This window comes from Asterias amurensis, chromosome 14 (assembly GCF_032118995.1).
Source record: "Asterias amurensis chromosome 14, ASM3211899v1".
Taxonomy (NCBI): domain Eukaryota; kingdom Metazoa; phylum Echinodermata; class Asteroidea; order Forcipulatida; family Asteriidae; genus Asterias; species Asterias amurensis.
Window position 1 is genome coordinate 4,086,440 of NC_092661.1, and position 27,961 is coordinate 4,114,400.

Consider the following 27,961-nt stretch of genomic DNA (forward strand, 5'->3'; position numbering starts at 1 on the left):
TAGTTTCTGTACGCCACAATACAAGCCCCATTTCGCAGTTGTGTGTTCATGGTGAGATCTTCCTGTCTGCACTCAGCTCATTCATACATAGGCTATATACAGCTCGTAACTAACTTAGAAGTCACCATGCATTTCGACGAAGCTCTGAAATACTTAGGGGATTTTGGTAGATACCAAAAGGTGGTTTATTTCACTCTATGCCTCCTGGCTATCCCATGTGCCTGGCATAGCCTCGGCAATACCTTCCTCAGTGCCTCACCGGACCATCATTGTAGCCTCTACGATGGGTACACCTACAATACCTCCGAGGAGGCTTTGATGTCGTGCGCAGTGCCGAGGAAAGATGACGGGAGCTGGGACAGCTGTAGACGGTACAACATTTCCATCGGCCCCGGTGGTTTGGAGTGTAGTCCGGACGAACCACGGGAGACTATTCCATGCGATGAATGGGTGTATGATTCGACTTCGTACACTAAAACTGCCGTTTCTGAGGTGAGCTTCCTTAATTGGGTCAAGCATGATTAAAACAAGGGGTCTTTCCATGTGTTTACATTTATTCTATTCATTTATTATAACTTTTTGTTATGCAAGTTCGCCCAAAACGAGGCCACTCTTAGTATGGGGCTATACAAGATGAACAATTATTATTGATTATGAAAATATCAGGGGAGCTGAAGGTAGCAATGGTATTCCTCTTAAAGGCACTGTACACTATTGGTCATTACTCAAAATAACATTTACCATAAAAAATTACTTGGTAACGAGCAATGGAGAGCTGTTGATAGTATAAAACATTGGGAGAAATGGCTCCCTCTGAAGTACGTAGTTTTTGAGAAAGAAGTAACTTCTCACTCATTTTGAATTTACCTCAGCGGAGTGGTCTAATTCAAGGCATCTGAAATCTCACAACTTGTGCGATATGAGTGTTTTTCTGACATTATTCTTATTACTGTCATTATTCTACGACCGATTGAGCTCAAACTTTCACAGGTTTGTCACTTCATGCACTATGATGAGAAACATCAAGTGAGACTATTGGTATTTGGCAATTACCAAAAGTGTCCAGAGGTGGATTTCACAAAGGTAGTCCTAACTTAGGACTAGTCCTAGGCAATGCTAAGAGATAGGACCAGTCCTAAGTCCTAACTTAGGCAATGCTAAGAGATAGGACCAGTCCTATCTCTTAGCATTGCCTAGGACTAGTCCTAAGTTAGGACTACCTTTGTGAAATCCACCCCTTTAAATCAGTCTTAATTGTAGGATGGATGGAAACATGCACCAGGCAAGGAGTTCCAAAGAGATGCAGTATGTATACAAAACAAATCATGTTAGGAATGGCTCCTTGTTCTTCTTCAATTTGACCTGGAAATATGACATGTTAAGAGCACCGAACTCAAACTCTGGTGTTTCTGATCAGCAGCGTGTGGGTTCGAATCATCAGCCGTGTCACTTGTGTCCTTAAGCAAGACACCATTGCTTCGTCCTTCGGATGGGGCGTAAAGCCGTTGGTCCCATGTGTTATGTAACGCATGTAAAAGAACCCAATGCACTTGTCGAAAAGTGTAGGGGTTCGCACTGGTGTTCATGACTGTGGCTGTGGCTACTGTATGCACCATAGCACTCTGCTGATCAAACACCAGAGCTTAAATCCGGTGCTCTTAACCGCTAGGCCATGTCACGCCTTGTTATTATTAAACTTGTTGAAAAACATATTTCGCAGACCCTAATCTAGATATGCTATCAATAGGTTACTAATTGTTGTTATAAAGTTCGATTAACCTCTGAAAATGTTTTTAATCATACTAATGTCAATATCTGTCTCTGTGTGTACGCTTTACCGCGTACAGAAATTGATAACCCATTAAAATGTTTTGGGTAAAATTAATCTGTCTAAACCATACTACTTCGAAAACAATCCCTTTTCAAAGTAGGTCATACAATCAGCAACTGCAGTCCTTTTTTACATATTTTTTGTTTTTAGATTTTTTAAGTATTATACCAATGATCTGCATTGTCCTAACTTTGCAAATACAACTATCATAAGCCTGTACATATGTGCCAATGTATGTGTGCAAACAAGACACAGAAAAAAACATATGACAAAATGGTGTTCAATTTCTTTAGTTCATATTATCATAGATTATTTCTTCAGTTCACATTATCTCAGTTGGTGAAGCAACGGCACGTTAATCCGGAGGTCGTTGGTTCGAATTCCACTCTAGTCAGTTCTGTGTTCAACCCCCAAATCATTTACAAATTTACCCAGTCAGTTTCCCTTGTGGTTTATATTGATATCTGAAACAAAAAGTCGCATCCCCTTAAGGTGATCCCCTCGCTGCCGCTTCCCAGGTTGTATCGTAATTGGGTGTGATCCGTGGCTACACGGCAGTTAACGGTTGTATGGCTTCTGACTGGCACCCCGAACAAAGATATTGACAAAAATAGGAACACCGCCAGTATAGGGCTAGATAGCTCAGTTGGTAGAGCGCCGGCACGTTAATCCGGAGGTCGTTGGTTCGAATCCCACTCTAGTCAATTCTTTGTTCAACCCCAAATATCATATTTTCTTTTACATTTTCTTTTTCAATATAAACCACAAAGCTTCTGACTTCTGATTCTCAAGCGTTTCTTCGAATCCCCAGCCGTTACACCTGTGTCCATAAGCGAGACACTTGACCATTGCTTCGTCCTTCAGATGGGACGTAAATCTGTTGGTCCGATGTGATGTGTAAACTCCATGTAAAGGAACCCAGTGCACTTATCGAAAAGAGAAGGGGTTCACCCCGGTGTTCCTGGCTGAATTGGCAGCATATTGCACCACAGCACCTTGCAAACCATTATAAGATGCTAAGCATTAAGTCTTTTATCTAAAACTTTGCCCCACTCCTTGCAATAATAACCTGGCGCTTTGTATCCTTTGGCAAAAAAAGGCGTTATAATTACGGTTATTATTGGTAGTAGTACAAATTATTTCCCTTTTCTATTGTAGTGGGACTTGGTGTGTAAAAACAAGGTTAAGAGGCAGTTATCTAAGACGCTTGTCCTCATCGGTAAGATGACGGGGTCCTTAATCTTTGGCCAATTCGCTGACTTTGCTGGACGGAAGAAGTCGTTCACACTGGCAATCCTTCTCCAGGTAAGTGTGAGACTCTCTGTGGAGTGCAGGGTGGATCAATGTTGGTAGTTTCTTAAAGACCCGGCCGTCGATTTCACAAAACTCTTCCTAACTTAGGACTTATTTTAGGACTTAGGACGAGTCCCAACCCTGCACTGTAGCCTGCATACATTAAAATTAATCCTAAGTTAGGACGAGTTACTCGTTTTAACTCGAGATAAGACGAGTCCTTACTCTTTGTGAAATCGACTTACATGGTTTTAAAATAATGATGGAAAGCTTCCCTTAAAGACACTGGACACTATTGGTAATTGCCAAAGACCAGTCTTCTCACTTGGTGTATCTCAACATGCATAAAATAACAAACATGTGAAAATTGAGCTCAACTGGTCGTCTAAGTTGCGAGATAATAATGACAGAAAAAAAAAATTGCTGATTACCCAGTAAGTTTTTATTCGAACAACTCTTTTGAGTAGCTACCAGTAGTGTCCAGTGCGTTTTTGGTGAAATTTTGCAGCTTGCGATGTACCTCAAAGTATCATTTTGTGTTATTGTTATTCCCCAGGTTGCTGCCGGAATTGGGGCGTCGTTCGTCCCCAACTTCGCCCTTTTCTGTTTCATGCAATTCCTGCTCGGTGTCTCTGCATCTGGAACATTTGTTGTTGCCATAGTGATAGGTGAATGTTTTTTTAAGCCCGGTTAGCATACTTCACGCGAATTGCGAAAGGGAGCGAATTGCCTTAATTGTCATTATTTGAAAACTTAATTTCACCCACTGCGTCTCTTTGAACTCCGTACCTGTTGCATAATTTCCTCCACCCTACAATCTAAACTGTTTGAAGAGTAAAATAAATTCCCACCTTAAAGGCAGTGGACACAATTGGTAATTACTCAAAATAATTATTAGAATAGAAAAATACTTGGTCATTAATGGGGCGCTGTTAAAAGTATAAAACATTGCGAGAAACGGCTACCTCTGAAGTAACGTTAGTTTTCGAGAAAGATAATTTTCCCCGAATTTGATTTTGAGACATATTAGATTTTGAGGTCTTGAAATCAAGCATCTGAAAGCACACAAGGTCGTGTGACATGGGTGTTTTTTCTTCTTTCATTATCATCCCGCAACTTCGACAATCAATTTGAGATCAAATTTTCACAGGTTTTTTATGCTTATGTTGAGACACAACAAGTGAGAAGACTGGTCTTTGACAATCACCAATAGCGTCCAGTGTCTTTAAGCCCCTTGAGTTATTTTCACTTAACATAATGTTTTATTCTTGTAGCTCCTTAATACACAGTGAATTTTAGCCTCGTTTGGGAATAAACTTGCATCGAACGAAGTTTAAAATAAAAAAAAGGGCCAAGTGGTTTGGAGCTAGCAAGAGCATAACAAAGTGACTGGAGAGACTTGGCTAGAGACTACGTCTCTGTGTATTCTCCTCTCTGCTGCGCTTAATGCTTGGTGTGCTATTCTCTTTTCCAGCCACTGAGATGGTAGGCAAGAGCCAGCGGGCCACTGCAGGAATAATCATCGATTACTTCTACACCATTGGGTACATGTCTATGGCGTTGATAGCGTGGAGACTGCGGGACTGGCACACTATCGAGTTGGCGATATCCATCCCACCGATTATATTCCTGGCTTATTATTTGTAAGTTTGCCGGTATGATTATGAACTGCAGAGAGAACGTATAGAAGCGATGTGATCTATGATGACAGGTTTACAACAGAGCCACCAAGCCTGGACTTCCTGCAGGCACGATTTGTACACAGCCTAATGGAAGAAATCATAAAATCGTATATTTTATGGAGATTGCACTGTCTAATTCTGATATGATGAAAGGGGGCACATCTCAGAACTTGTCCAGCTTTCACTTATAACTCTTGGATTTATCTGGAAAATATGACACAAAGTATCAACTTTCCCATATGGCCAGTGCAGTATCTTGCCTGCCAGACTAGCCAAAGAATGTACAGGGTCACAGCACTTGTTGTAAACAAAGTTCACATGGTCTATACATTGCAGTGATCACATGCCTCGCAACAAGGTAAAATAGTACAAGATTCCTTGAGACGTGACTACCAACCCCCCCCCCCCCCCCCGTAAAAAAGGCCTCACTTATTTTGAGGCACTGTAAATTATAGGTAAAAACTCAAAATAATCCTTAGCATAAAAACTTACTAGGTATAAAGATCCGGCTCCCTCTAAAGTTACGTAGTGTTTGTTGAAGTAATTCTCACTCAAATGAGATGCCTTAGCTGACGTTTTCAATTAAAAAAACTGAAAGTACACAACATGTGCGACAAGGGTGTTTTTCTTCCATTGTTTTCTCGGAACTCCGACGACCAATTCAGCTCATATTGTCACAGGTTTGGTTACGCATTTATGTTAAGATACGCCAAGTGAAAAGACTGTTCTTTGACAATTACTAAAAATGTCCAGAGCCTTTAACAGCGGTGGGTAGTCGAATACACCACTTTAATGTTGATGTTCTTGGCGTGTGTTTTTTTAGTTTGTTTATTCTTGTATTGCACTTCAGTATCGTACCAGAGTCTCCAAGATGGTTGTTATCTAAAAGCAAGACGGCAGAAGTAGAGAAGATCGTCAGAAAGGCGGCAAAAATAAACAAAGTGAAGATACCAGAAAGTGTGTTCCGTGATCATTCTTCACAAACTGGAGAAAAGGTAAACACTCCCATATCATTATCTTGTCAAGTAATTTTTCTGTTTGACGATGCCGAGAATCTTAAAATATAACTTACTTATAATGGTAAGATCATACTTTGATATGCGTTAATTAAAGGAACGTTACAGAATTGGTAAGACACAAGAAGATTGGTGAAGATCACAGATTTATTTCAAACTTACGCGGTCTAATGATGATGAAATCAGAAAACATCCCTTGAAATATTTCTGTCTGAAATTTCATTTTGATGAGAAATAAATAATCTAATAATCTAATTTCGCGTTTGGGGTTTATCGCTCAGTGAGCGTTTTATTCATTTTTATTTTGGCATCGACGTAATGCAAAATTAATTTGGAATCGGTTTTTCGCTATTCTCTCGTGACCAGATGGCCGATCGATCGCAAACTTATACAGGTCTGTCAGTTTATGTATGGTGAATTAAATAAAGTGCTTACACTGCCACCGACTGTTTTGTTGACAAAAACCAATTCTGCATTGTTCCTTTAAAGGGTATTTTGTTAAATTCCTATATTGTTGGTATACTGCTGTTTTGTTTTAAAAGATGTTAGTTTTGCATAACATGAGGTGTATCGAGCACTGCATACTCAGTACTTTCTTGGATTTTGTAAAATAAAACGCAGCAGGCAATTCACTCGGGTTGGAGTCGAACCAACAACCTCGTGCATTGCTAGAGCATACAGAATTATAATGTGTGTTTGGGGACTTCCATGAGAACTGGCCGAATATATACTATTTATAATAAATTCAAGATTCTTAAAGGCAATTAGTTATTGGTAATTACTCAAAATAGTTATTAGCATGAAACCTTTCTTGAATATGAGTAATGGGGAGCTGTTGATAGTATAAAACATTGTGTGAAACAACTCCCTCTGAAGTTTTCGAGAAAGAAGTAATTTGCCACGAATTTGATATCGAGACCTTAGATTTAGAACTTATGGTCACGAAATCAAGCATCTGCAGCACGCAACTTCGTGTGAGAAGGTGTTTTTTTCTCGCAGCTTTGATGACCAAACGGGCTCAAATTTTCACAGGTTTGTTATTTTATGCATATGTTGAGATACACCAAGTGAGAAGACTGGTCTTTAACAATTACCAATAGTGTCTAGTGTTAAATCTACTATTAATTTCAGATCATTGGAAAAAAAACCAAGACGGTGAAGACGTACACCATCTTTGATCTGATGAGATATCCTAACATGAGGAAGAAAACTCTCATCATTTATTTCATTTGGTGAGCTCTTAAAACACACACACAATTTATGTAGACCATTATATAATACTCTTTGAGCTTTCAAAAACTTCTCTTAATTTACTTCATGGCAAATTCTTTTGATTGCACAAAGCGCCCAATTATGATGTAGTGCACATGACGTCATCTTTGATGTTAACCAATGAAAAGTGCACACATTACACACTGCGAACAGCTATCGGCCAATGATAACCTTTTACGTTTGCACATTTCATCAATATGGCGGCCAAGTGCAAGGTGACTATCTGAAGGTATGTTTTTCCCCTTGTTGAGTTTACTACAATCTTCTCCCTTTTACATATAGGTTGAGCAACAATCTAGTTTACTACGGTCTGTCCTTTTTCTCGGAGGATCTCGGCAAAGATCCGTACTTGGCGTTCTTTCTCGCCGGTGCCGTTGAAATTCCCGCCTATATTGTATGCCAGCTGCTATTGGATAGAACCGGACGGAAGTGGCTGATTTGCACATTCATGACCATTGGGGGCGTGTCGTTACTTTGCGCCATGGCCATACCAACAGGTATGTTAACCGTATCGTATGCCAGCTGCTATTGGGTAGAGTCAACCGTAAGTGGCTGATTTGCATAATTCATGGGGGCGTGTCATTGCTCTGCGCGATGGCCATTCCAACCGGTGAGTGTTGTAAACTTCCATATGTCGACCTACATTACATACATGGAGGGCCTACACTATAGGCATGTAAAAACCTAAATAAAGGATGGGGGCTGACCCGAGTGGCACTGGGGGTTGTCCCGGGTGAGCCCCGTCAAAGCAATTCGAACGTACCGGGAAAGACCGGTGTGACCCAGGGAAGCTAAACGAACGCTCATAATATAGAATGTTTGCAAATAATACGCCATTGATCTCAGTAGGGTGCCCTCGGCTGCACCTTTACTGACTTTCCAAGCATTGTGTTCCCAACATCACCCGATCTTTAAATTATTTGTGTTTTTCTCCGTAGATTCGACCACTTTAATATTAGTTATCGCAATGATCGGCAAGTTGTGCATCTCAGGGTCGTATGCGATTGTCTACCTCTTCACGATAGAACTCTTCCCGACGCCCGTCAGGTAAAATGAAAGCGTCTATAAGGGTACACGTTTGGTAATTTTCAAAGACCAGTCTTCTCACTTGGTGTATCCCATCATAACAATAAAATAACAAGCCTGTGAAATTTTGGGCTCAATCGATCATCGAAGTTGCGAGAAAATGATGAAAAAAAAACACCCTTGTTGAGCGAATTTGTGTGCTTTCAGATAAGAAAAATATATTTTTTATTATTTTAGTGAGAAATTACCTCTTTTTCAAAAACTACGTTACTTCGTTATATTATCAACATCTCTCTAATGCTCGTTACGAAGTCAGTTTTTAAGTTAATAAAGGCAGTGGGCACTATTAGTAATTACTAAAAAATAATTATTAGCATAAAACCTTTCTTGGTAACGAGTAATGGGCAGAGGTGGATAGCATATAAAACATTGTGAGAAAACAGCTCCCGAAGTGACGTGAGTTTTCGAGAAAGGAGTCATTTTCCACGAATTTGATTTCGAGACCTCAGAATTAGATTTTGAGGATACCGAAATCAAGCATCTGAAAGCACACACCTTCGTGTGACAAGGGTGTTTTTTTTTCTTTCATTATTATCTCGCAACTTCGACTACCGATTGAGCTCAATTGTCCATAGGTTTGTTATTTTAATGCATATGTTCAAAACACCAAGTGAGAAGACTGGTCTTTGAGCATTACCAATAGCGTCTTGTGCCTTTACGTCTTGATATGGTCAAACTGATGCATCTGTAGTCCATGTTCTCTGTTTTGTCGTACCACCAGGAATGTAGGTGTGGGAATGGGCTCCTTCGTGTCCCGTATAGGCTCCATTGCTTCCCCGTATGTCCTCTATCTTGGTGACGTCACTTTCTTCCAGTTTCCGTTCCTTGTTTTTGGAAGTTTTGCTCTGCTGGCTGGTGTCTCCACGCTTCTACTGCCCGATACACTGGGAACAAAGCTACCTCAAACCATGGAGGAGGGGGAAGCGTTTGGCAAGTGAGTAACAGTAAAAGTCGCTTCTTATAAAGCGGGCATTTCCGCGTTAAAGGCAGTGGACAGTATTGGTAATTACTCAAAATAATTATTGCCATAAAACCCTTCTTGGTAACGAGGAATGGGCGAGGTTGATAGTATAAAACATTGTGAGAAACGGCTCCCTCTTAAGTGCCATAGGTTTGGAGAAAGAAGTAAATTCCACGAATTTGATTTCAAGACCTCAGATTTGGAACTTGAGGTCTCGAAATCAACCATCTAAACGCACACAACTTCGTGTGACAGGGTGTTTTTTTCTTTCATTATTATCTCGCAAGTTCGATGACCAATTGAGCTCAAACTTTCTCAGGTTTGTTATTTTATGCATTATGTTGAAGTACACCAACTGTGAAGGCTATTGTTTTGACAATTACCAAACGTGTCCACTGCCTTTAACATACAGTATTTCCCGCAAGGTATGTGGTACTATACATTTTAAATTATGAGATCTACTCCTTTAACATAGCACCATTGAATGTGTTACAAGGTCCTGCAGCGCAATATGCTGACAAACAAATAAGGAACTTCCGATGCCAACCCGGTTATGGATTCCATGTGGCCTGATCCGTCTTTGGGCAGTGTGAGTTCGAGGTACTGTAAAATAAATTTTGGAGTTCCCTGGGTTCTGCCTGATCCCAAAAATGAGTCAAGCTTCATGTGATCCGAAATCCGGGTCATTTCTGGTCCTGCCTGTCGATCATCTTGAATTCTCCCATTGATATCAATGTTACCAAACCGAGGCTGGAAGAACAGAACAGCCTGGTTCCTGTTTGCAAAAATATTTTTAGCATTCATTATTGTTATTCGATACGAGGAACAAGACCAGGATGGAGGCAGTATGATAAAATAATGTCTTTACTCCCAAAGAAGCTGAGAAAGATTAAAGGGATGTTATTGGTCCAATAAATAATAATAAAAATAATAATAATAAAACACATTTTATATAGCGCCAAATCCATTAAAAATGCTCCCGGGCGCTTTCAAAAAGCTAAATAATTAAAAGGTCAAAAATAAGATCCATCAAATATGATCATAAAACAATAAAGGTACAAATACAAGTAAACAGATAAAAATATATAAAATAATCACAAACCAGAGATTAAATGTATAAAAGCGCAATGATGGTGATTGTGAAATGCGCTATACAAAAACTATTTATTGTTATTTTATGAATTTTTTTAATTTAGGAATATGACTTTTCGCCAAATGGTCGCGTTTCCAGGATGTGGAAAGAAGTTTGAACAGATCGAAGATGAAGACGTTGAAGATGAGAAAGAAGATCCAGCAGGATCAGAGATGAGGATGCTCAACGTGTAGTCTTAATTCAATTCGGAAACAGCGTGCCGGTGGGTTTTTTTTACACTGAAATTTATGTAATGTGGCACCGGTTTCAAATTTTGAAAAAATGCAACTTTATGAGACGCCGTCTTAAAAGTTATGTTTGTAGATTGAATAAATTTATAAGCTTGTATTTAAGGTTGTGCACGAAAAACAATCCACCATTGATAAAGTGTCTTCCTTCTGACGTCATGTGCTATTTAATTCATTGCTATTCCCAGATGATGGCCAGCGTGAGTTTAACGTCCTTGATAACCTTTAACATTGTTTCATATTTTTTTTCATTTTGGTATGGGGTCGTCCGAGAGTGTCAGAGTTTTCCCGTTTCTTTATTTACGAGTTTCTATCCCTTCTACTGTATTATTTGATGTAATTTTTATGAATCTTTTTATTTTCTCCATTTTTGGAGGTTTTGAGGAGATAAATAAACAATGGACCATTCCACAATATCAAAAGAATGAGAGTTCCCATGTTTGCATCCAATGACGTCATCACGCTCAGAAAGAGCCCAATAAATGATGATATAATAAAACTTTTGCCGTGAAATTGGGATAATAATGTCATATGGGGGCTCTTTCCAATTGATGTTGTTTCCTTTGTCGAGAAAGGAATTATGAACCCCCAAATCGACGTAAACAAAGATAAGCATAATATAAAATAAAAAAATAAAGACAACATTATAATTGAAATGATATTAATTTTTGGTTTCTACCCATATACACCGATTTGTCTAGCACTGTATACTCAGTACTTCCCCGAGTCCTGTGAAAAAAATCACAGGCATTTTTACTCGAACCCACGACCTTTTGCAATTCTAGAGCAGCGTCACACCAACTAGACCACCGAGATTGCCCGGTAGCTAGAGGCAGTTCGAATCCTATGTTTTAGCAGCGGGTACTGCAAACGATTTAATAGATGTTAAATTTGCATCGGGGATAAAGAACATTAATTTTTGGTTTCTACCCATATACACCGATGTGTGTAGCACTGTATACTCAGTACTTCCCCGAGTCCTGTGAATTGAAATGTGTCATTGATTTTTTTGGACCTTGACAAACTCCGGAGAATTCTGAGCCTATGAAGTTGGTACAAAACGTTTTCCCGATTCTCGAAGCTTAACTTTTGAATTTTCCCGTTTGGTATTTCAATATTTGAAATATAAACTGTTAAGTACCAATTTATTAATTACTTTATTTCCATTTGAGTTATTTCCCTTTTTCCCTAATGAAAATGAAATTTGTATGTTTCTATGTTTTGGTCGGTAATGATTTTTTTTTCTTCTTTTTTAAATGTATACTTCTATTTATCTTTAAATTAAGAGACACTTCGTAAAGACTTGTTTTTTCGGATTTATTTTCTATTGGTACTTATTTAATTGTTATGTGTAGTTATTTATAAAATTGACTAATGAATTTCAGTGACGGTGTATTGTAGTTGGAGAGCTAACATTGTTTGTAATGTCAAAAGTTGCACTAATAGTTGCTAGCTCATAAATTAATGACAATAACAAAACATCCACACCGGCTGTTGGAATCCTTGATTACTTAATTATGCTCCAAACATGAATAATTCACCAGTACAAACTAAAGTGCACATTTTACCATGTGATCTTTACTGATGTGGACTCCAGTTTAAATCTAGGGACGAAGCCTTGCATCGTGTAGATTGGTTGTTCAGACCTTGGGGTTTCCCTCTACCAGGGTTGCGCAACAAATCTCAACAGGTGTATAAAATAACAAACCTGTGAAAATTTGAGCTCAATCGGTCATCGACCTCAAGTTTTAAATATGAGGTCTCGAAATCAAAGTCTTGGAAAATTACTTCTTTCTCAAAAACTATGGCACTTCAGAGGGAGCCATTTCTCACAATGTTTTATACCATCAACCTCTCCTCATTACTCGTCACCAAGTAAGGTTTTATGCTAATAGTTATTTTGAGTAATTACCAATAGTGTCCACTGCCTTTAAAAACTGATATTTATTTACCCTTTTACACAAGTATCTTCGGGTTTATGGTTCTTTCGACAATGACGAATAAGAAACATGTTGCGTTTCTAAGCGACCAATGTAATATTGACATGCTGTATAGGGGACATGTCACCGGCGCAAAGAACAGTTTTGATTTCTTCTTTTAAGTGCTGCTCATGCATTATATGAAACGGCCGTCGCACATTTCAAGCGATTTTCAACATACTGAATAACAAAGTGGATGCATATCAGAAAACTGTTTCCAGAAATGTTCAATTGTAAGTAAGCATGGAGAAGCGGTACGTGCTTATCCTAGACGCTTCCAAAAAGTATGGAAAACGGTGGTCGCATTTCCGAGCCGATTCTATAAGCTGTATGTATGAGAAAGATGAGTACAGATCAAAGCCGTTTTCATGCGTTTTAAGTGAGGAAATTGCATGCAGTCGTGCACTATTTCAAGCCGTTTCGAGACTCCTTACGTTTTGAATTCGGTCGGTGTAATTACGCTTGTCGCAATGATCTTTGCACAAGATGTCAGAAAACGTAAGGAATCAATAAATAGCATAGCTCTTGGCCCATATCGTGGGAATTTGTTTTTACAGAAACAGCAACTTTTGCACACATGCAGGGGAAGTGTCCGACCAAAGAGCTACAAGAAAGAGCAAACATAACGACTCGATGACACGTGGTGCAGGAGATAATCTTTGGTTACCTATAAGCATTGAATTCGCGTGACCTGACATCTAATGATGTCATGATGGCAAAATGAACGGAATTTTTTTTAACGTCTCCGTTCTACAAACTGGAGTTAATTCAAATTTCATCTTGCACTGCTGTTTGACAAAAATATCCCACTTACTGCAAGTACCGACTTGTACTTTTCAGGTTGATATGCTTGCGAAGATAATAAGGTTTTTTTATGACTTTTATATTTATGAAAACAGGTGTAAACAATTAAATGGGGAGCTAAAATTGTTTGTGATGTCAAAAGTTGCACTAATGGTTGCTAGCTCATAAATGACAATAAAAAACGTCCACACCGGCTGTTGGAACCCTTCATAATGCTCCAAACATGAATAATTCACAAAATACAAACTAAGGTGAACATTTTAACATGTGAACTTTTAGTGCACCCCAGTTTAAATCTAGGGACGAAGGCTTGAATCGTGTGGATTGATTGTTCAGACACTACGTGATTGTTTGGGGTTTCCCTCTATAATGGTTGCCTGCTGCAACATCTATCTTCAGGTAGTATTATGGTTCTTTCGTAAAAGATATATAAAGAAAAACTTTACATGTATATTATTTACAAACACTTATTGTTCGGTGTACACATCTCATAATTATTTCTAATCAAAACTTGACCCCTTTAATCCTAACCCAATGTGTTTTATAAACTGGATGGGATTCGAACTTCAAGGTTTGCACTGCTGGAGCAGATCTCAAGTTACTGTTCCGCCCGAAATAAATACTTATTTCGGTCACAAACAACAAAGCCGATCATTCATTTTTCGACGACTGATCCCTCTCAACAAACTTCCGAATGTTTATATTTCTTTAAAGGCAGTGGACACTAGTGGTAATTACTCAAAATAATGATTAACATAAAACCTTACTTGATTACAAGTAATGGGGAGTGGTTGATAGTATAAAATATTGTGAGAAACGGCTCCCTCTGAAGTAATGTAATTTTCGAGAAAGAAGTCACTTTCCACAAATTTGATTTCGAGACCTCAGATTAATTAGAATTTTGAGGTCTCGGAATCAAGCATCTGAAAGCACACAACTTCGTGTGACAAGGGTGTTCTTTCGTTATTATCTCGCAACTTCGACGACCGATTGAGCTCAAATTTTCACAGGTTAGTTATTTTATGCATATGTTGAGATACGCCAACTGTGAAGACTAATTTTTGACAGTTACCAAATAGTGTCCACTGTCTTTAATTAAATGCTAAATGAGAACTACTACTTATGTGTCGCTTTCCCGAACCTTTGAATTATTTATGCTTATCGAACATCTTGCTTAGAAAAGCCGGGCTTCCCTTCGTCGTCGATTCCAGAAAACCATCTGTAACGGAGCGAAAACGAACGTTTGCGACGAACGACGGTTTTGCGCGAGTGGAACGCACCCCTGGCATTTAAAAGTCTAATGTGATTGGCTCTATCTGACCGTAAAGGGCGCTACAAATTATCAAAAATGGCGACCTCCTCTCGCACTGCTCGTGTGCTCGGTTAAATTCTTATTTTGAAACGCCTGAAATCTTCCCCAGATCACCTTAGAGGGTGTCAAACACAGGCAATATCTACGGAACTTATCCAAGATATTGATGAACAATGTTTCGACGACTAACGACTGAAGGCTGTGGATTATCTCGACAGATTTGTCGAAACTTGTCAACAACCCCAGCGGTGTGTGGTAATGTTGCATTGAATTCCTGTGCAGCTGCAACAGGCAGTGCTTCTTGTCGGTTATTCAGGAGACAAGATCATGATGAGTTGTTCGATCAACCGTGGGATCAACATAAACAGTTCATTCCTCACACGATGAGTATGCATTTCTTGTACTGTTTTGTTGATTTCGTTTTGTTGAATGTTGTTGAATTATCTAACTTATTCATTGTTAATTTTTATTTAATTTTAAGTTAATTAATTTTATCAATATAAACCACAAGGGAAACTGACTGGGTAAATTTGTAAAATGATTTTTGGTTAAACAAAGAATTGACTAGAGTGGGATTCGAACCAACGACCTCCGGATTAACGTGCCGGCGCTCTACCAACTGAGCTATCTAGCCCTATATTGGCGGTGTCCCTATTTTTGTCAATATCTTTGTTCGGGGGTGCCAGTCAGAAGCCATACAACCGTTAACTGCCGTGTAGCCAGGGATCACACCCAAATTACGATACAACCTGGGAAGCGGCAGCTAGGGGATCACCTTAAGGGGATGCGACTTTTTGTTTCAGATATTAATTTTATTCTATTTTATTCTAAATTAATGATTGAATTACCAAATTGGATAACTTTCTGTATGGTGCCACCACTTTTTCACTCATTTTTACAAAAAGGGATATCTCATTGAGGTAAATTAGATACTATAATTATTTCATATCGAATGAATAAGTGGTGGCGCCATACGGAAACTTTTCTACCAAATTCTTTCTGTTTTGAATTTACATTTTTTTTCATCAACATTTTTATTGCATTGGTTGGTTGGTTGGTAGTATTTTAATTGTATCAAACTCGAAGGGCAAAGGGGCTGCAAAAATGCAAGACTATCTCATTTTGACTTGTCATCAATAATAATAAATAGGCCAAGTGTTCTTGCGGTTTTTTCCCCCCAGTTTTTTTTTAATGCCTATTTTGAGAATAATGTATCTTTAGCACTGAATTTATTTTGGCATTCCCTTCATGATCTGTCACTGATGTAAGATAAATATTAACTTGAGTCACTTTTGATTGAATTCTTCAACAGTAAGAACCTATGCTTCCAAGGCAGCATCTAAGTTTTCAAGAAGAGTCAAAAAAGGTAAGTTCAGGGTTCTCCAAAGGATTTTATTCTGGGGTTGGGAGAGGGGTATTCTGTAATACAGAATCTATAATAATAATAATAACCGTATTTATGACGCGCCTTTTGCCAAAGGATACAAAGCGCCAGGTATTATTACTGCAAGGAGTGGGCGAATTTTGAGATATAAGACCTAATCCTTAAGCACCATGTAATGGTTTACAAGGTGCTATGGCACAATATGCTGTCAATCCAGCCAGGAACACCGGGGCGAACCCCTTCTCTTTTCGATAAGTGCACTGGGTTCTTTTACATGCGTTTACACAACACATGGGACCAACGGCTTTACGTCCCATCCGAAGGACGAAGCAATGGTTATGTGTCTTGCTTAAGGACACAAGTGTCACGGCTGGGGATTCGAACCCACACTCTGCTGATCAGAAACACCAGAGTTTGAATTCGGTGCTCTTAACCGCTCGGCCACGACACTCCCAAAGAATCTGTACCAACATTTCTGAGATAAATGGCTAAATAAATTGAATTGAAAGGCTTGCCTGAGAGCTGAGAGTGGCTTTGATGTGAAACCGTTTACATGTCATCATTTTAATAAATTATGGTGGTCTTTTTTTTTTCTTTTCAAAGAAACATTTGATCGGTATATGGGAATGGAACCAACCCAGTTACAGTCTGGCTTCGAAGAAATCAAGGAATTAGAAGAGTAAGTATAGTCGACTCCGTTACAACAAGGTCGCTGGCTTGGACTGGCCAGATAACCTTTTTTATATTAACAGGAATAATGTTTTTATAATAGGAAAGCAAAACAAAGAAACACATGAAGCAGAAATGAGATTCAAGACCTTCAGAATGTACCTATGCAAAACCTTCTTTTTAAAGGCAGTGGACACTATTGGTAATTACTCAAAATATTTATTAGCTTAAAAACTTACTTGGTAACGAGTAATGGGGAGCTGTTGATAGTCTAAACCATTGTGAGAAACGGCTCTCTCTGAAGTAACGTAGTTTTGAAAAAACTGTAATTTTCCACGAATTTAATTTTGAGACCTCAGATTTAGATTTTGAGGTCTCGAACTCAAGCATCTGAAAGCACACAACTTTGTGCGACAAGGGTGTTTTTTCTTTCATTATTATCTCACAACTTCGACAACCAATTGAGCTCGAATTTTCACAGGTTTGTTATGTTATGCATAATGTTGAGATACACCAAGAGAGAAGACTGGTCTTTGACATAGTGTCCAGTGCCTTTAAAGGCACCGTGGTATACTTTTATACATGGCTCTTTAAAAAACATCCTACTGTGTAGATATATGTAAAACATTTTGTTTAACCCTGCAGTGAGAGCCGTTTTAAGCACGCCATTATTTTAATTTTTTTATTTCCTTAAAGGAACACGTTGCCTCAGATCGGACCAGTTGATCTTTAAAAAGCGTTTATTATAAAATGCATATGGTTGGAAAGATGTTATAAAAGTAGAATACATTAATCCACAGATACATGTATTTGCCTCGAAATTGCGTGGTCTTCCTTTTACTTTGCGAACTAACACGGTCGGCCATTTATGTGAGTCCAAAATTTTTCTAGACTTCATTCATAATATACCATTTCTTGTCAAATGTTGTTTTAGTGCAAGTGAGGATGTCAAGAGAATATTCAGTCTAGAGTTTGCACCCAGGGTAAGTTGACTTGAAGTAATAATACAAATAATCTCAACCCTGTTACTTCCTACTTTGTCATGTTTGTGGCCAATTATTCAATGTTATGATGGATTTTGATTAAGGGAACCAATGTGTGGTGAGGAGGTTTTCAACTAGTGGTTTAAACCTGCCGAGGCCTGGTTCTTGATAATTTTACGGTACCAAGACGAAGTCAAGGTAAATTATCAAGAAACAGGTCTCGGCGGGTTTAAACCACTAGTTGAAAACCGATTCAGCACACTTTGATTCCCATTCATAAATACCTTTTCGGTAAAAAAACATCAACACTTTTTGTCAAAAAGTAAAATAAATGCAAAAATTATAAATTGTTCAATGATTTCTTTAAACACAACACCCCTCCATCTATGAAATGGTAAGGCCCTCGTGTAAACAACTCCTTTGGAGATGCAAGGAGATTGCTGTGCGCATATCTTGGATGTGGCGCAAATGTTTCAGCCGTTGCTTTCGACCAATAGGAATGAAGAAACTGTCCTATATAAGCACAGGTGCAAGAAGCTTGCGTGTCACGCCCACGTTTCAACACTTTTTACTGGTGATAAATCATCCGTTAAACACCCCCACATGATGCCCTCTCCACCAATAGGAATAGCGAAACTGTATTAGGTATTTATGAATGATAAATAAGCTATGCCAGCATGTCATGTAGTGAACGCATCTGCGCAGTACTCAGTCATTGAGTCAACCCTCCTACTGCCTGACCGTTCAACATCCCCCACTGTAGTTTCAAATGATAGATGCAATTTGTTAGCTTACAATATTATATCAAGCAGTGAATACATCTTCACAGACAAAACATACATTAAAGGGAAGGTACACGTTTGGTAATTGTTAAAGTCCAGTGTCCTCACTTGGTGTATCCCATCATAAGCATAACATAACAAGCTTGTGAAAGTTTGAGCTCACTTGGTCACTGGAGTTGCGAGAAAATGATGAAAGAAAAAACACCATTGTTGGCGAAGGTTTGTGCTTTCAGATAGGAATAAAAGACTTCTAGCTAGAAGTCTTCTATTATTATTTTAGACGCTACTTCAGTGGGAGTCGTTTCCCACAATGTTTTTATACTACCAACAGCTCCACAATACTCGTTACCAAGTCAGTCTTTAAGTTAATATTTGTTTTGAGTAATTACCAAACGTGTACCTTCCCTTTAAGTAAACAAAATTAAGTACAAGAAAACTTCAGCACAGACTTATTTGTTAATAAATATCACACAATCTGTTGGTTAATATTCTGGTATAACATGGCTTATGTTGACATGTTAAGCGTATAAAGGTGAATGAAAATGAAAAACATAGGATTCAAACTACCTCCAGCTATCGCGCAATCTCAGTGGTCGGTCTAGTTTGTAAGACATCTGAGCCCAATTTCACAGCTCTGCTTACCGTAAGCATAGAATCGGTGCTTACAAAAACAGGGTATTCTGTGCTTACGGCCTGCCTATTTCACGAATTTGGGCTTCTGCGCGTGCATACTTCATGTTACTAGGCATTCCACACTTACAAGGCTAGCGCAGAAATTTGGCGCTTGCACGTAAGCGGGAATCGCGATCGTAAGCGCAGAATTTGGCGGTAAGCAGAGCCATGAAATTGGGCCCTGCTCTGGAACAACAAAGGTTGTGGGTTCGAATCCCTCCTAAGTAGTCATGCGTGTGATCTTTTTTAAGATTTCTTTTTACAGAAGTTGGGAAAGTACTGAGTACACAGTGCTTACACACATCTATGCAAGTGTCAAACCAAACAATATTCAATTTTATCCCTGATGCAAATTTAACATTTGTGAAAATAATTTAATCGTGATTGTGAGACATTTATTTTGATCGTTTATTTTTGTTCGCAGCGAGAGATCAAGAAACTCCAAGAAGTAAACACATTGCAGGATATCGATCATGATCCAACAGATGAAAGCCATGCTAACCTGCTCTTGACAAGCAGTAAGTTATTATACAAATATAACATAGTTTAAGGGTGACTAGTATACACATATTGATTGGCAACGAGGTACATGTAACTAGTATACGTCTATTCCCACAAGGGACTTTGAGTGACCAGAAGAGCGACCTATTTCCCGAGACCGAAAGCCCTGATTCTGGTCACTCACAGGCCCGAGGGGGAATAGACATCCAATGTACACTAGTTACCGAATTATGCCAGTCAATATGTGTTTTATAACACAGCTCGGTCTTATGTCAAATAAGAACAGAAAAAGGAGTTTTGTAGTTGTTGTTCACGGTTCAAGTCAAGAGAGGGTGCTGTTACCGTGGGCACTAAATACAAAGACTATTCCCGCAAAACACGCGCGCGTGATCACTAGTCCATATTAATACATCCCATGTGACCGTGTTTCAGCCAACCAGAATACAGAACGAGCAAGAGGTGTGTTAAAATCGATATTAGTTCCCTGAGGTATTGGAAGGAGGCGAAGCCGAGGGAACTAGCTTATCAACTTCAAATATCAAGGGGAGCTAATAATCAACTAGTCACCTGAAATAAACTTAGCTTGGGCGATATCGACTTATTTTATTCATGATATATCGGCGACAATATAAATTTGACATTATCAGTCTTCAAACTCCAAGTGAAAGTTGTAGAAGAGACAGTCATAGCACAAGAGAGGTGTTCTAATGACCTATTCTTCTGGTTTTACTCCAAACCTATGGGGTGCAAGATTTCTCAGCTAGGAAATACATACTTGACCAATATTGCGATATATCGCAATATATCAATATTTCGATTAAAACCAAAGTGATTCGATATCGTAATCGTTTCCAAATTAATATCGCGATATTTGAGAATATCGTGGTATCGCCCAAACTTAAAATAAACCATATATTTGTTTTACTCACATTCAGTTACAGGAACATGAGTTTTGAGCAAGAGAAAATGATGACTGAAACAAAATACCCATGATGATAAATTTGTTTATGTATTGGATATTGCTAAGAGAGCGCTGTTTGTGCATGTTTACAAAACAGTACCACGATGATCGTAAAAAACATGACAAGTAGAATAGTGTCCGGGGATAATGTCGTGCAATGGTAGTGCGCATGACAAGTAAAATAGCTCCCGGGGGAGCTATTACTTGCCATGCGCATTTACCACTTGTGCGAATACTCTGGTGCGCGCTTGGTAATCAGCAAAATTAACACCTGGCACGTGATGATGATTGGAGTATGTATGAGGTATAGTGACATAAGTATCACACTAGCCGAGTTTGATATGGGCTGCAAATCTGCTATACTTTTCCGTGTGTGAAATATTTTTCAAGAAAGAAGTCATTTTCCACGAATTTGATTTTGAGACCTCAGATTTAGAATTTGAGGTCTCGAAATCAAGCATGTGTAGGCACACCACTTCGTGTGTCTAGGCTGTTTTTTCTTTCATTTTTATCTCACAACTTCGACAACCAATTGAGCTCAAATTTTCACAGGTATGCTATTTTATGCATCTGTTGAGAAACACCAAGTGAGAAGACTGGTCTTTGACAATGCTTATAGTGTCCAGTGTCTTTAACACGACGTTATTTCCATCTTTCTTACAGTTGCAAAATGCACGGTAGCAATAAGGAATCTAGCGCCACATGTCCAGCAGTTCCCAAGGGTAAGTAGCCTTGCTCAAGGCAGTCGAATTATTCACTCCGAAAAAAGACCGCCGCTGTATAAAAACCCACCCGTATTCACTGTGCGTAACATCGCACGACACGATGCCCCTGTACACTATCCGCATGCGGAGGCCGTCAGGCCGACAGCCTTGTAGGATCTGTGTTGAAGCCACTGACCTCATTACTATAATAAGCGAACAGTTCCCACGGTCAGCTCATTACCATAATGCCCGCGAAAGACGAGACATATTTACAACACACACGAGCATGATAGGGTCCAAAGGTCGTGATAAGGGAAGTGCGTGATTAGACGTCAAAATGATTAATTCATTTGCCTCACATCCTGTGTTGTCTGATAGGTCTGACGAAAGATATACATATTCATGGCTGCATACTAGCATATCCGAGAGCCCCCCCAATTTCGTCCACTATTGGAATTTTGTCAATACAACACATTAAAACGGGAAGATACAGACCCGACAAGGCTGTCGGCCTGACGGCCTCCGCATGCGGTTAGTGGTACGAGTGCGATGACTTGTGTGAACAGTATTCGTACGATGTGACAGTGTGTATACGGGTGGGTCATGCGGTGTGATCGCACACACCATGCACAGGGTATACGGGTGGGTTTACAGTAGCGTCTTTTCGGAGCGAATAATGCGACTGCCTTGAGCAAGGCTAAAGGGTAAGTAAATCTGTCATGTTCCATTGTTTATAAAAAAAAATATCTTGTGTATTCCATGGTCAACAAAAAAATTGTAAATTTCATGAAATAACTCGGCACGGAACTTGAAACATTTCTGCAAGACTGAACACAGTTCATCAAACAAACCTGTAACGTCAGTTTTTGCCTACTGGGTCAACAGTACACACTCAATAAGACCTTTGCGAGTTAGATTTGAATAATGTCTGGTACCATGACTCGCTTAGTCACAATGTACTGCTTACATTTTTAATTCCTCAGACTACAGAGACAGTTGCTTTGTCACATGATTAGGGGCAAGCTTTTGTGTACATGGAGCAACCTCCAGATGAGCAGACCCTGGTACTATTGTGCTATACACATCTATTCAGATTTGTGTATGTGTGTTCGCGTCTCTTACGTAACTACGCAAAAGCTTGCCCCTAATCATGTGAGATAACAACTGTCTCTGTCTTATAACAAAAGTCTGAGGAATTCAATCGCAATTGTTATACCTCGGTAACAAACTGGGAAGTTTGATTGGTCGAGAACCAATTACGTGACGCGCAACAAAAACGTATGTTACATGGCTCGACTGGCCGGGTAACATGAAAAGTGATGTACACCGGTGTACATCACCTTGATCGTTCCGAGCGTTGGTCGATTTCCAGCGCTCTATACGAAACAACCGTGGGTTTGAGGGAATTGTTTTTTGTTCGTCTGCTTATTAAACAATGAATAGTCCGTCGTAATAATGTTTGAAGATGACAACAGAACTTTGAGAAGAGGAATAACAATTAAACAGAGGTATAACAAAACAATTGTTGCACGCTGTGACTGGGGTCCATGGGTTTCGTACGCCCTCGAGGGAAAATGGAACCCTCGGCTTCACCTCGGTTGCCATTTTCCCCCTCGGGGTGTACAAAACGCCATGGACCCCGTCACAGCAGGCAACAATTGCATAGCATGTATAGTGGTGACTTGTGATCAAGCATGTCATTGTACCAAACAACATTCAAATCAAACACGCCAATGGCTTAAATTCCAATGAACATCCAGCGCCTGACATGCCACTGTACGGAAACCAAAACTAGTTGCGATTCTTTTCAGCCAATGCAATCAATCTTATTTTTTGTCATGCAGGATAAAGGGAACAAAAGAATCATGCTCATGATGATCGACAGACGGCGCAAAAACATCAAAAATCTGCGCAAGATAAACTTTGAGCTCTCAGAGCGGTTACTGGAGAAGCTAGGTATTACGTACTCCCCGCCTCCAAAGTATCTTATCAGGAAGAAAACCAAGCGCTACTTGGAGAAAAAGGCCCTCTGTGAGCAGGCTTTCTTAGAGCGGAAGGAAGCCCTACAAGAGTTTACGTTTCAACTTAGGGAGGAACAACTTAAGGATATCGCCATCTTGAAGAAAGATCTTGGGATTGAGTTGACGGAGGAAGAGATGGGCAGATTGCAAGAGGAGAGTGCATGAGATGTTTACCCATTTGGGAATTCAGATCACTGAACAGCCCAGGTAGGGATTACTGGGCAGCATAGGAATCACTACCATGTACAGGGATCCCTGGACAGCCCAGATAGGAATCACCGGACAGCCCAATTAGGGACTACTGGGCAGCATTGGGATCACTACAGCCCATAGGGATCACTGGCAGCCCAGATAGAAATCACTGAACAGCCCAGATAGGAATTACTGGACAGCCCAGATAGGGATCCCTGGATAGCCCAAGTAGATATCACTGTGCAGCCCAGGTAGGATCACTTGATAGCCCAAGTAGGGATCACTTGATAGCCCAAGTAGGGATCACTGGACAACCCTGGTACATGTACTAAAGTTGAGATCACTGGGCAAAATGATGTTGTGGTCCAGAAGAACATTCTGCCGGTGCTGGTCGAATGGATTTCAGATGTATGTCCTCGCGAACTTTCATTTGCACAAGAGAACATGCCTGACTTTTGAAACACTCTCAAAACCAGTTTAAAAAATATAAACAAGTATTTTCACTATTTGGATTGCAGCACTACCTACCAAATCGGACTCTAAAATAAACGACTCTTTATTATCATCTATTGGCAAATAAATGAAAAGGCACTGGACACCTTTGGCAATGGTCATAGACCAGCTAGGATTAATCCTATCTCGAGTTAGGGCGAGTAACTCGTCCTTACTTACATGTAGGATGGGTTCAATCCTAACGTCTATGGATACTAAGACTGCCTAGGTCCTAAGATTAATCCTAAGTTCGACGGCAGTGTTCTCATTTGGTGTATCCCAACATGTATGCATAAAATAAAAAATACGTGAAAATTTTAACTTAATTATTACAGTTCCATGAAAATAATGAAAGCAAAAATACCCTACTTGCGCATGTGTTAAAGGATGCATTGTAAAAGACTTCAGCTGGAGTCTTTTGTTTTTCGAGTGAGAAATTACCCCTTTCTGAAAAACTACACTATTTCAGAGGGAGTCAATTCTCACAATGTTTTATACTACTATACATTGCTCGCTACCAAGTAAGTTTTTATGCTAACAATTATCTTGAGTAACAACCAATCGTATCCAGTGCCTTAAAAGATTGACATACATGTATCTATTGCATTGTAAGTAATAATTAAGCTTTGAAAAAATTGTGTCATCTCATCTTGCTAATCCCTTGCAAAATAAATTTTGATTTACCATTCTTAACATTGTTTTGCTCCATATTTATTATCTGCTAACTTACAATATTTAAAACAATAAGTCCACAAAATTATTTACACACTGTATCAGATAAAAACACTACGAAATTTAAAGGCAAGTGGTTACTAAACATAATATATTTCCTTTTACACAAAACAGCAGTGGCGTAATTTAAAGGATTGTTCCTCCCCCCCCCCCTTTGAAATATTGACTTTTTGAGTTGGCCATTTCCAGAGTAAAATTTTGCATTTCATAAGCTTTAAAGCCATTATACACTTTCGGTAAACAGTATTGTCCAAGTCCCACACTTCTTGTATCACAACTTATATATAAAATAACAATCCTGTGGAAATTTAGGCTCAATCGGACATCGGAGTCGGGAGAAAATAACGGGAAAACCCACTCCTGTTTTCGCGCGTTTCGCCGTGTCATGACATGTGTTTATAACAAATCCGTAATTCTCGTTAACGAGAATTTATATTGTTAAACCATTTTCTAAAAAAGTAAAGCATTTCATGGACTAATATTTCAAGAGAAGTCTTTCACCATTATCTTCTGTAAACCCTGTAAATTATTTGTAAATCTGTGAACTTTTTTTTTTTTTTCTGTACCGAAAGGGTCCAATGGCTTTAAATGTGATAAATTTAATGTTTTCAAAACTTTTTCTCCATTCACTCCCAGACAAAAATGTTTGCTCATGACAGGTACGCTATTAGTAAATGGTGTAACAAGAGGACTGTGTTAAAAATGCACCTGGAATCTATAGTTCTGATTGTCCAGAAGTGGCCTAAGAAAAAATATTGCACCCCCGTTTGCCCCCCCCCCCCCCCTCCCCCTCCATTTTACCCTAGTTCGTCGCTGGCAAGAAGGTGAAATCCAAACACATTTAAAGACTTTTTATGACAGCATAGCTAACTAAATTCACCAGTTATACTCATAGATTGGTTTTAGTCAACGTAATGCTGATTTATAGGGAAACTATAAGAAAATACAATAAAAGTGACATGTGGAGAAACTTGCTAAGAAAACACCACCCACTGTCGTGGTTTTTCAGTACTAGTGAAATCCATCCACGTTTAAAGGAAATAACAAAATTGCTTTTTGCTTAAAAGCCACACATCGAGGTGTCGTAAGTTAATCTGTGGACTCCATTATGTAACAACGTCAACTTCATTCTTAAACGTTTTACGAACAGAGAGGTAGGCCTTCTTAAAAGCATAGCGGAATCTTTGGTTCTTAAAGTAGAAAATCCATGGGTTACAAAACACGCAAATAATCGGCATGACAACACACATCCTTAGTGCGATGTCAATCACGGCCCCAGGGTCTTCAAGAAAGGTGAATATTTTGAAGGAGCAGATCACATACACGGGGATAAACATCAGATGGTAGTTGGTGCAAACAATGGCCATTGAGATTAGAGTGTTAATTTTTGCTTTTCGGAACACGGCTCCGTGGATTTTTCCTTTCTTCAAGCTGGTCTTGCGGAGCCTCCAGAAAATGCTGAAGAAGAAAAACACGAGAAGCATAGCAGGTAGGGAAACACCGCACGTACCAAGTACAATCCCAACCGGGATCGCAACTGGACCTTCCGAAGTTTGGCACAAACCCGTTTCAGGATTGATGGTCGTATAGGCGATAGTAACTGTCGACCAGGCAAACCCGTACACCCAAACGATTGCAATCCCAGTTGTGGCCTGTGAGGTCCCAAAACTGGTCCTGTGTTTGATCGGATGCACGGTTGCTAGGTAACGTTCAAAACTTGAGAGTAGGAGACTGTGCAGAGCAACGCTGTATAAACCCCAGAGGAGGAACCTGGACAGCCACAAACGACAGAGGGCCTCAGAGGCTATGGTAGGCGGTAGATCAACCGGGCTCGGGGCCAAGATGTTGAGAGCGTGTCCCAGAACGACGCAAAGCTCAGCAAAACTCTGGTTGAACAAAAGTCTAGTGGTCGGGTGGCATAGTCTAGACCCACCGCACCAGAAAACGTAACAAGTGAAGCCCTGTAAGAGTATGGTGACTAAATCCAACACAACACAGAATCCAAACATATATGGTTTTTCGGTCAGACGAAACATGTATGCGATCTCTTCACTGAGTTTGATGTTCAGATGGGGCAAGTTGGTTGAGTTCGCTTCCCACGACATTCTGCTTCGTGATAGGGTTGGTCACTCAGCTCTGTGTTGCTGTTACTATGTGATCCTTAGTATGTGATCCTTCCTTTCTTCTGTGAACGGAAAATCCTTTTCTTCAACACTGTGTGAACGTGTCTAAGTCCACATAGTGTTCAACATTCTGTCCGCATTCTGCCCTACAGAATGTGTTCAGATGTTCAGATGGGGCAGGATTATTGTTGAGTTTGCATCCCACAACATCCCGCTTGGTGATAGAGCGCACAGTATGGTTGCAGTTCACGCACTGTGTGAGTTCATTCCTCTGTTCTGTACACGGAAAATCCTTTTCTTCAACACTGTGTGGACGTGTCTAAGTCCACATAATGTTTAAACATTCTGTCCACATTCTGCTCCTACAAAATGTGGACTTCTTTTGTTCAGATGTTCAGATGAGGTGGGTTGGTTGAGTTTGCTTAACCCAACATGTTGCTTGGTGATAGAATGGAAAGTTTGTCAAAATAGCTCTGTGTTGTAGTGTCACTGTGTGGGTCATTCCTACTGTACAATGAAAATCCTATTCTCCAACACTGTGGATAACAGTGTGGACGCCACTAAGTCTACTGAGTGTTGAAAGTCCCTACACAATGTGGACCTCTTTTGTTCTGATGGGGCAAGTTTTTTGTTGAGTTCGCATCCCACACATACTGCTTGATGGTGGAGCACTGTGTGAGTTTATTCCTCTGTTCTATACACGGAAAATCTTCAACACACTGTAAGAACACTCTGTGGACGTGTGTAAGTCCCCAATCTATGCCACACCTACGATGCCCAGCCCTTGAGTGGCAGCAAACGAGACCTGATGGCAGCAAACGAGATGGCTGTAATATGTGGCTAATCCTGGCCAAACATTTGAAGAGTAGATGATGAACTCGAAAGAAGAAGCGTAAATAGTGTTTAAAGTCCCTAAATTATGTGGACGTCTTTTGTTCTCGGGTCCAAAATACGTTGTGGAAGTTTGTAAGTCCCCAATCTATGCCACACTTACGATGCCCAGCCCTTGAGGAACAGTATTGAATGCATTGAAGACCTGATGGCAGCAAACGAGATGGTGTGAGATGCGCCCAATCCTGGCCAATTGAAGAGTAGATAATGGATTCGAAAGAATAAGAAGTCTAATAGT

At 39.7% G+C, this 27,961-nt stretch overlaps 2 protein-coding genes across 2 annotated transcripts; both read left to right on the forward strand.

Moving 5' to 3' along the window:
* The first annotated feature begins 30 nt into the window (after positions 1-30).
* LOC139947502 (organic cation transporter protein-like) lies at positions 31-10,471 on the forward strand. Its single transcript, XM_071945430.1, has 10 exons — positions 31-492; positions 2,990-3,136; positions 3,681-3,813; positions 4,599-4,767; positions 5,657-5,801; positions 6,954-7,054; positions 7,377-7,591; positions 8,033-8,141; positions 8,902-9,114; positions 10,338-10,471. The coding sequence occupies exons 1-10, from the start codon at positions 49-51 to the stop codon at positions 10,465-10,467; spliced, it is 1,806 nt and encodes a 601-aa protein (XP_071801531.1). The 5' UTR covers positions 31-48; the 3' UTR covers positions 10,468-10,471.
* Positions 10,472-14,651: 4,180 nt separating this feature from the next.
* On the forward strand, positions 14,652-25,779 carry LOC139947504 (small ribosomal subunit protein uS15m-like). The gene is made up of 7 exons (XM_071945432.1): positions 14,652-15,003; positions 15,929-15,982; positions 16,604-16,679; positions 17,604-17,652; positions 19,531-19,624; positions 21,232-21,290; positions 23,117-25,779. The coding sequence occupies exons 1-7, from the start codon at positions 14,790-14,792 to the stop codon at positions 23,456-23,458; spliced, it is 888 nt and encodes a 295-aa protein (XP_071801533.1). The 5' UTR covers positions 14,652-14,789; the 3' UTR covers positions 23,459-25,779.
* The last annotated feature ends 2,182 nt before the right edge of the window (positions 25,780-27,961 follow it).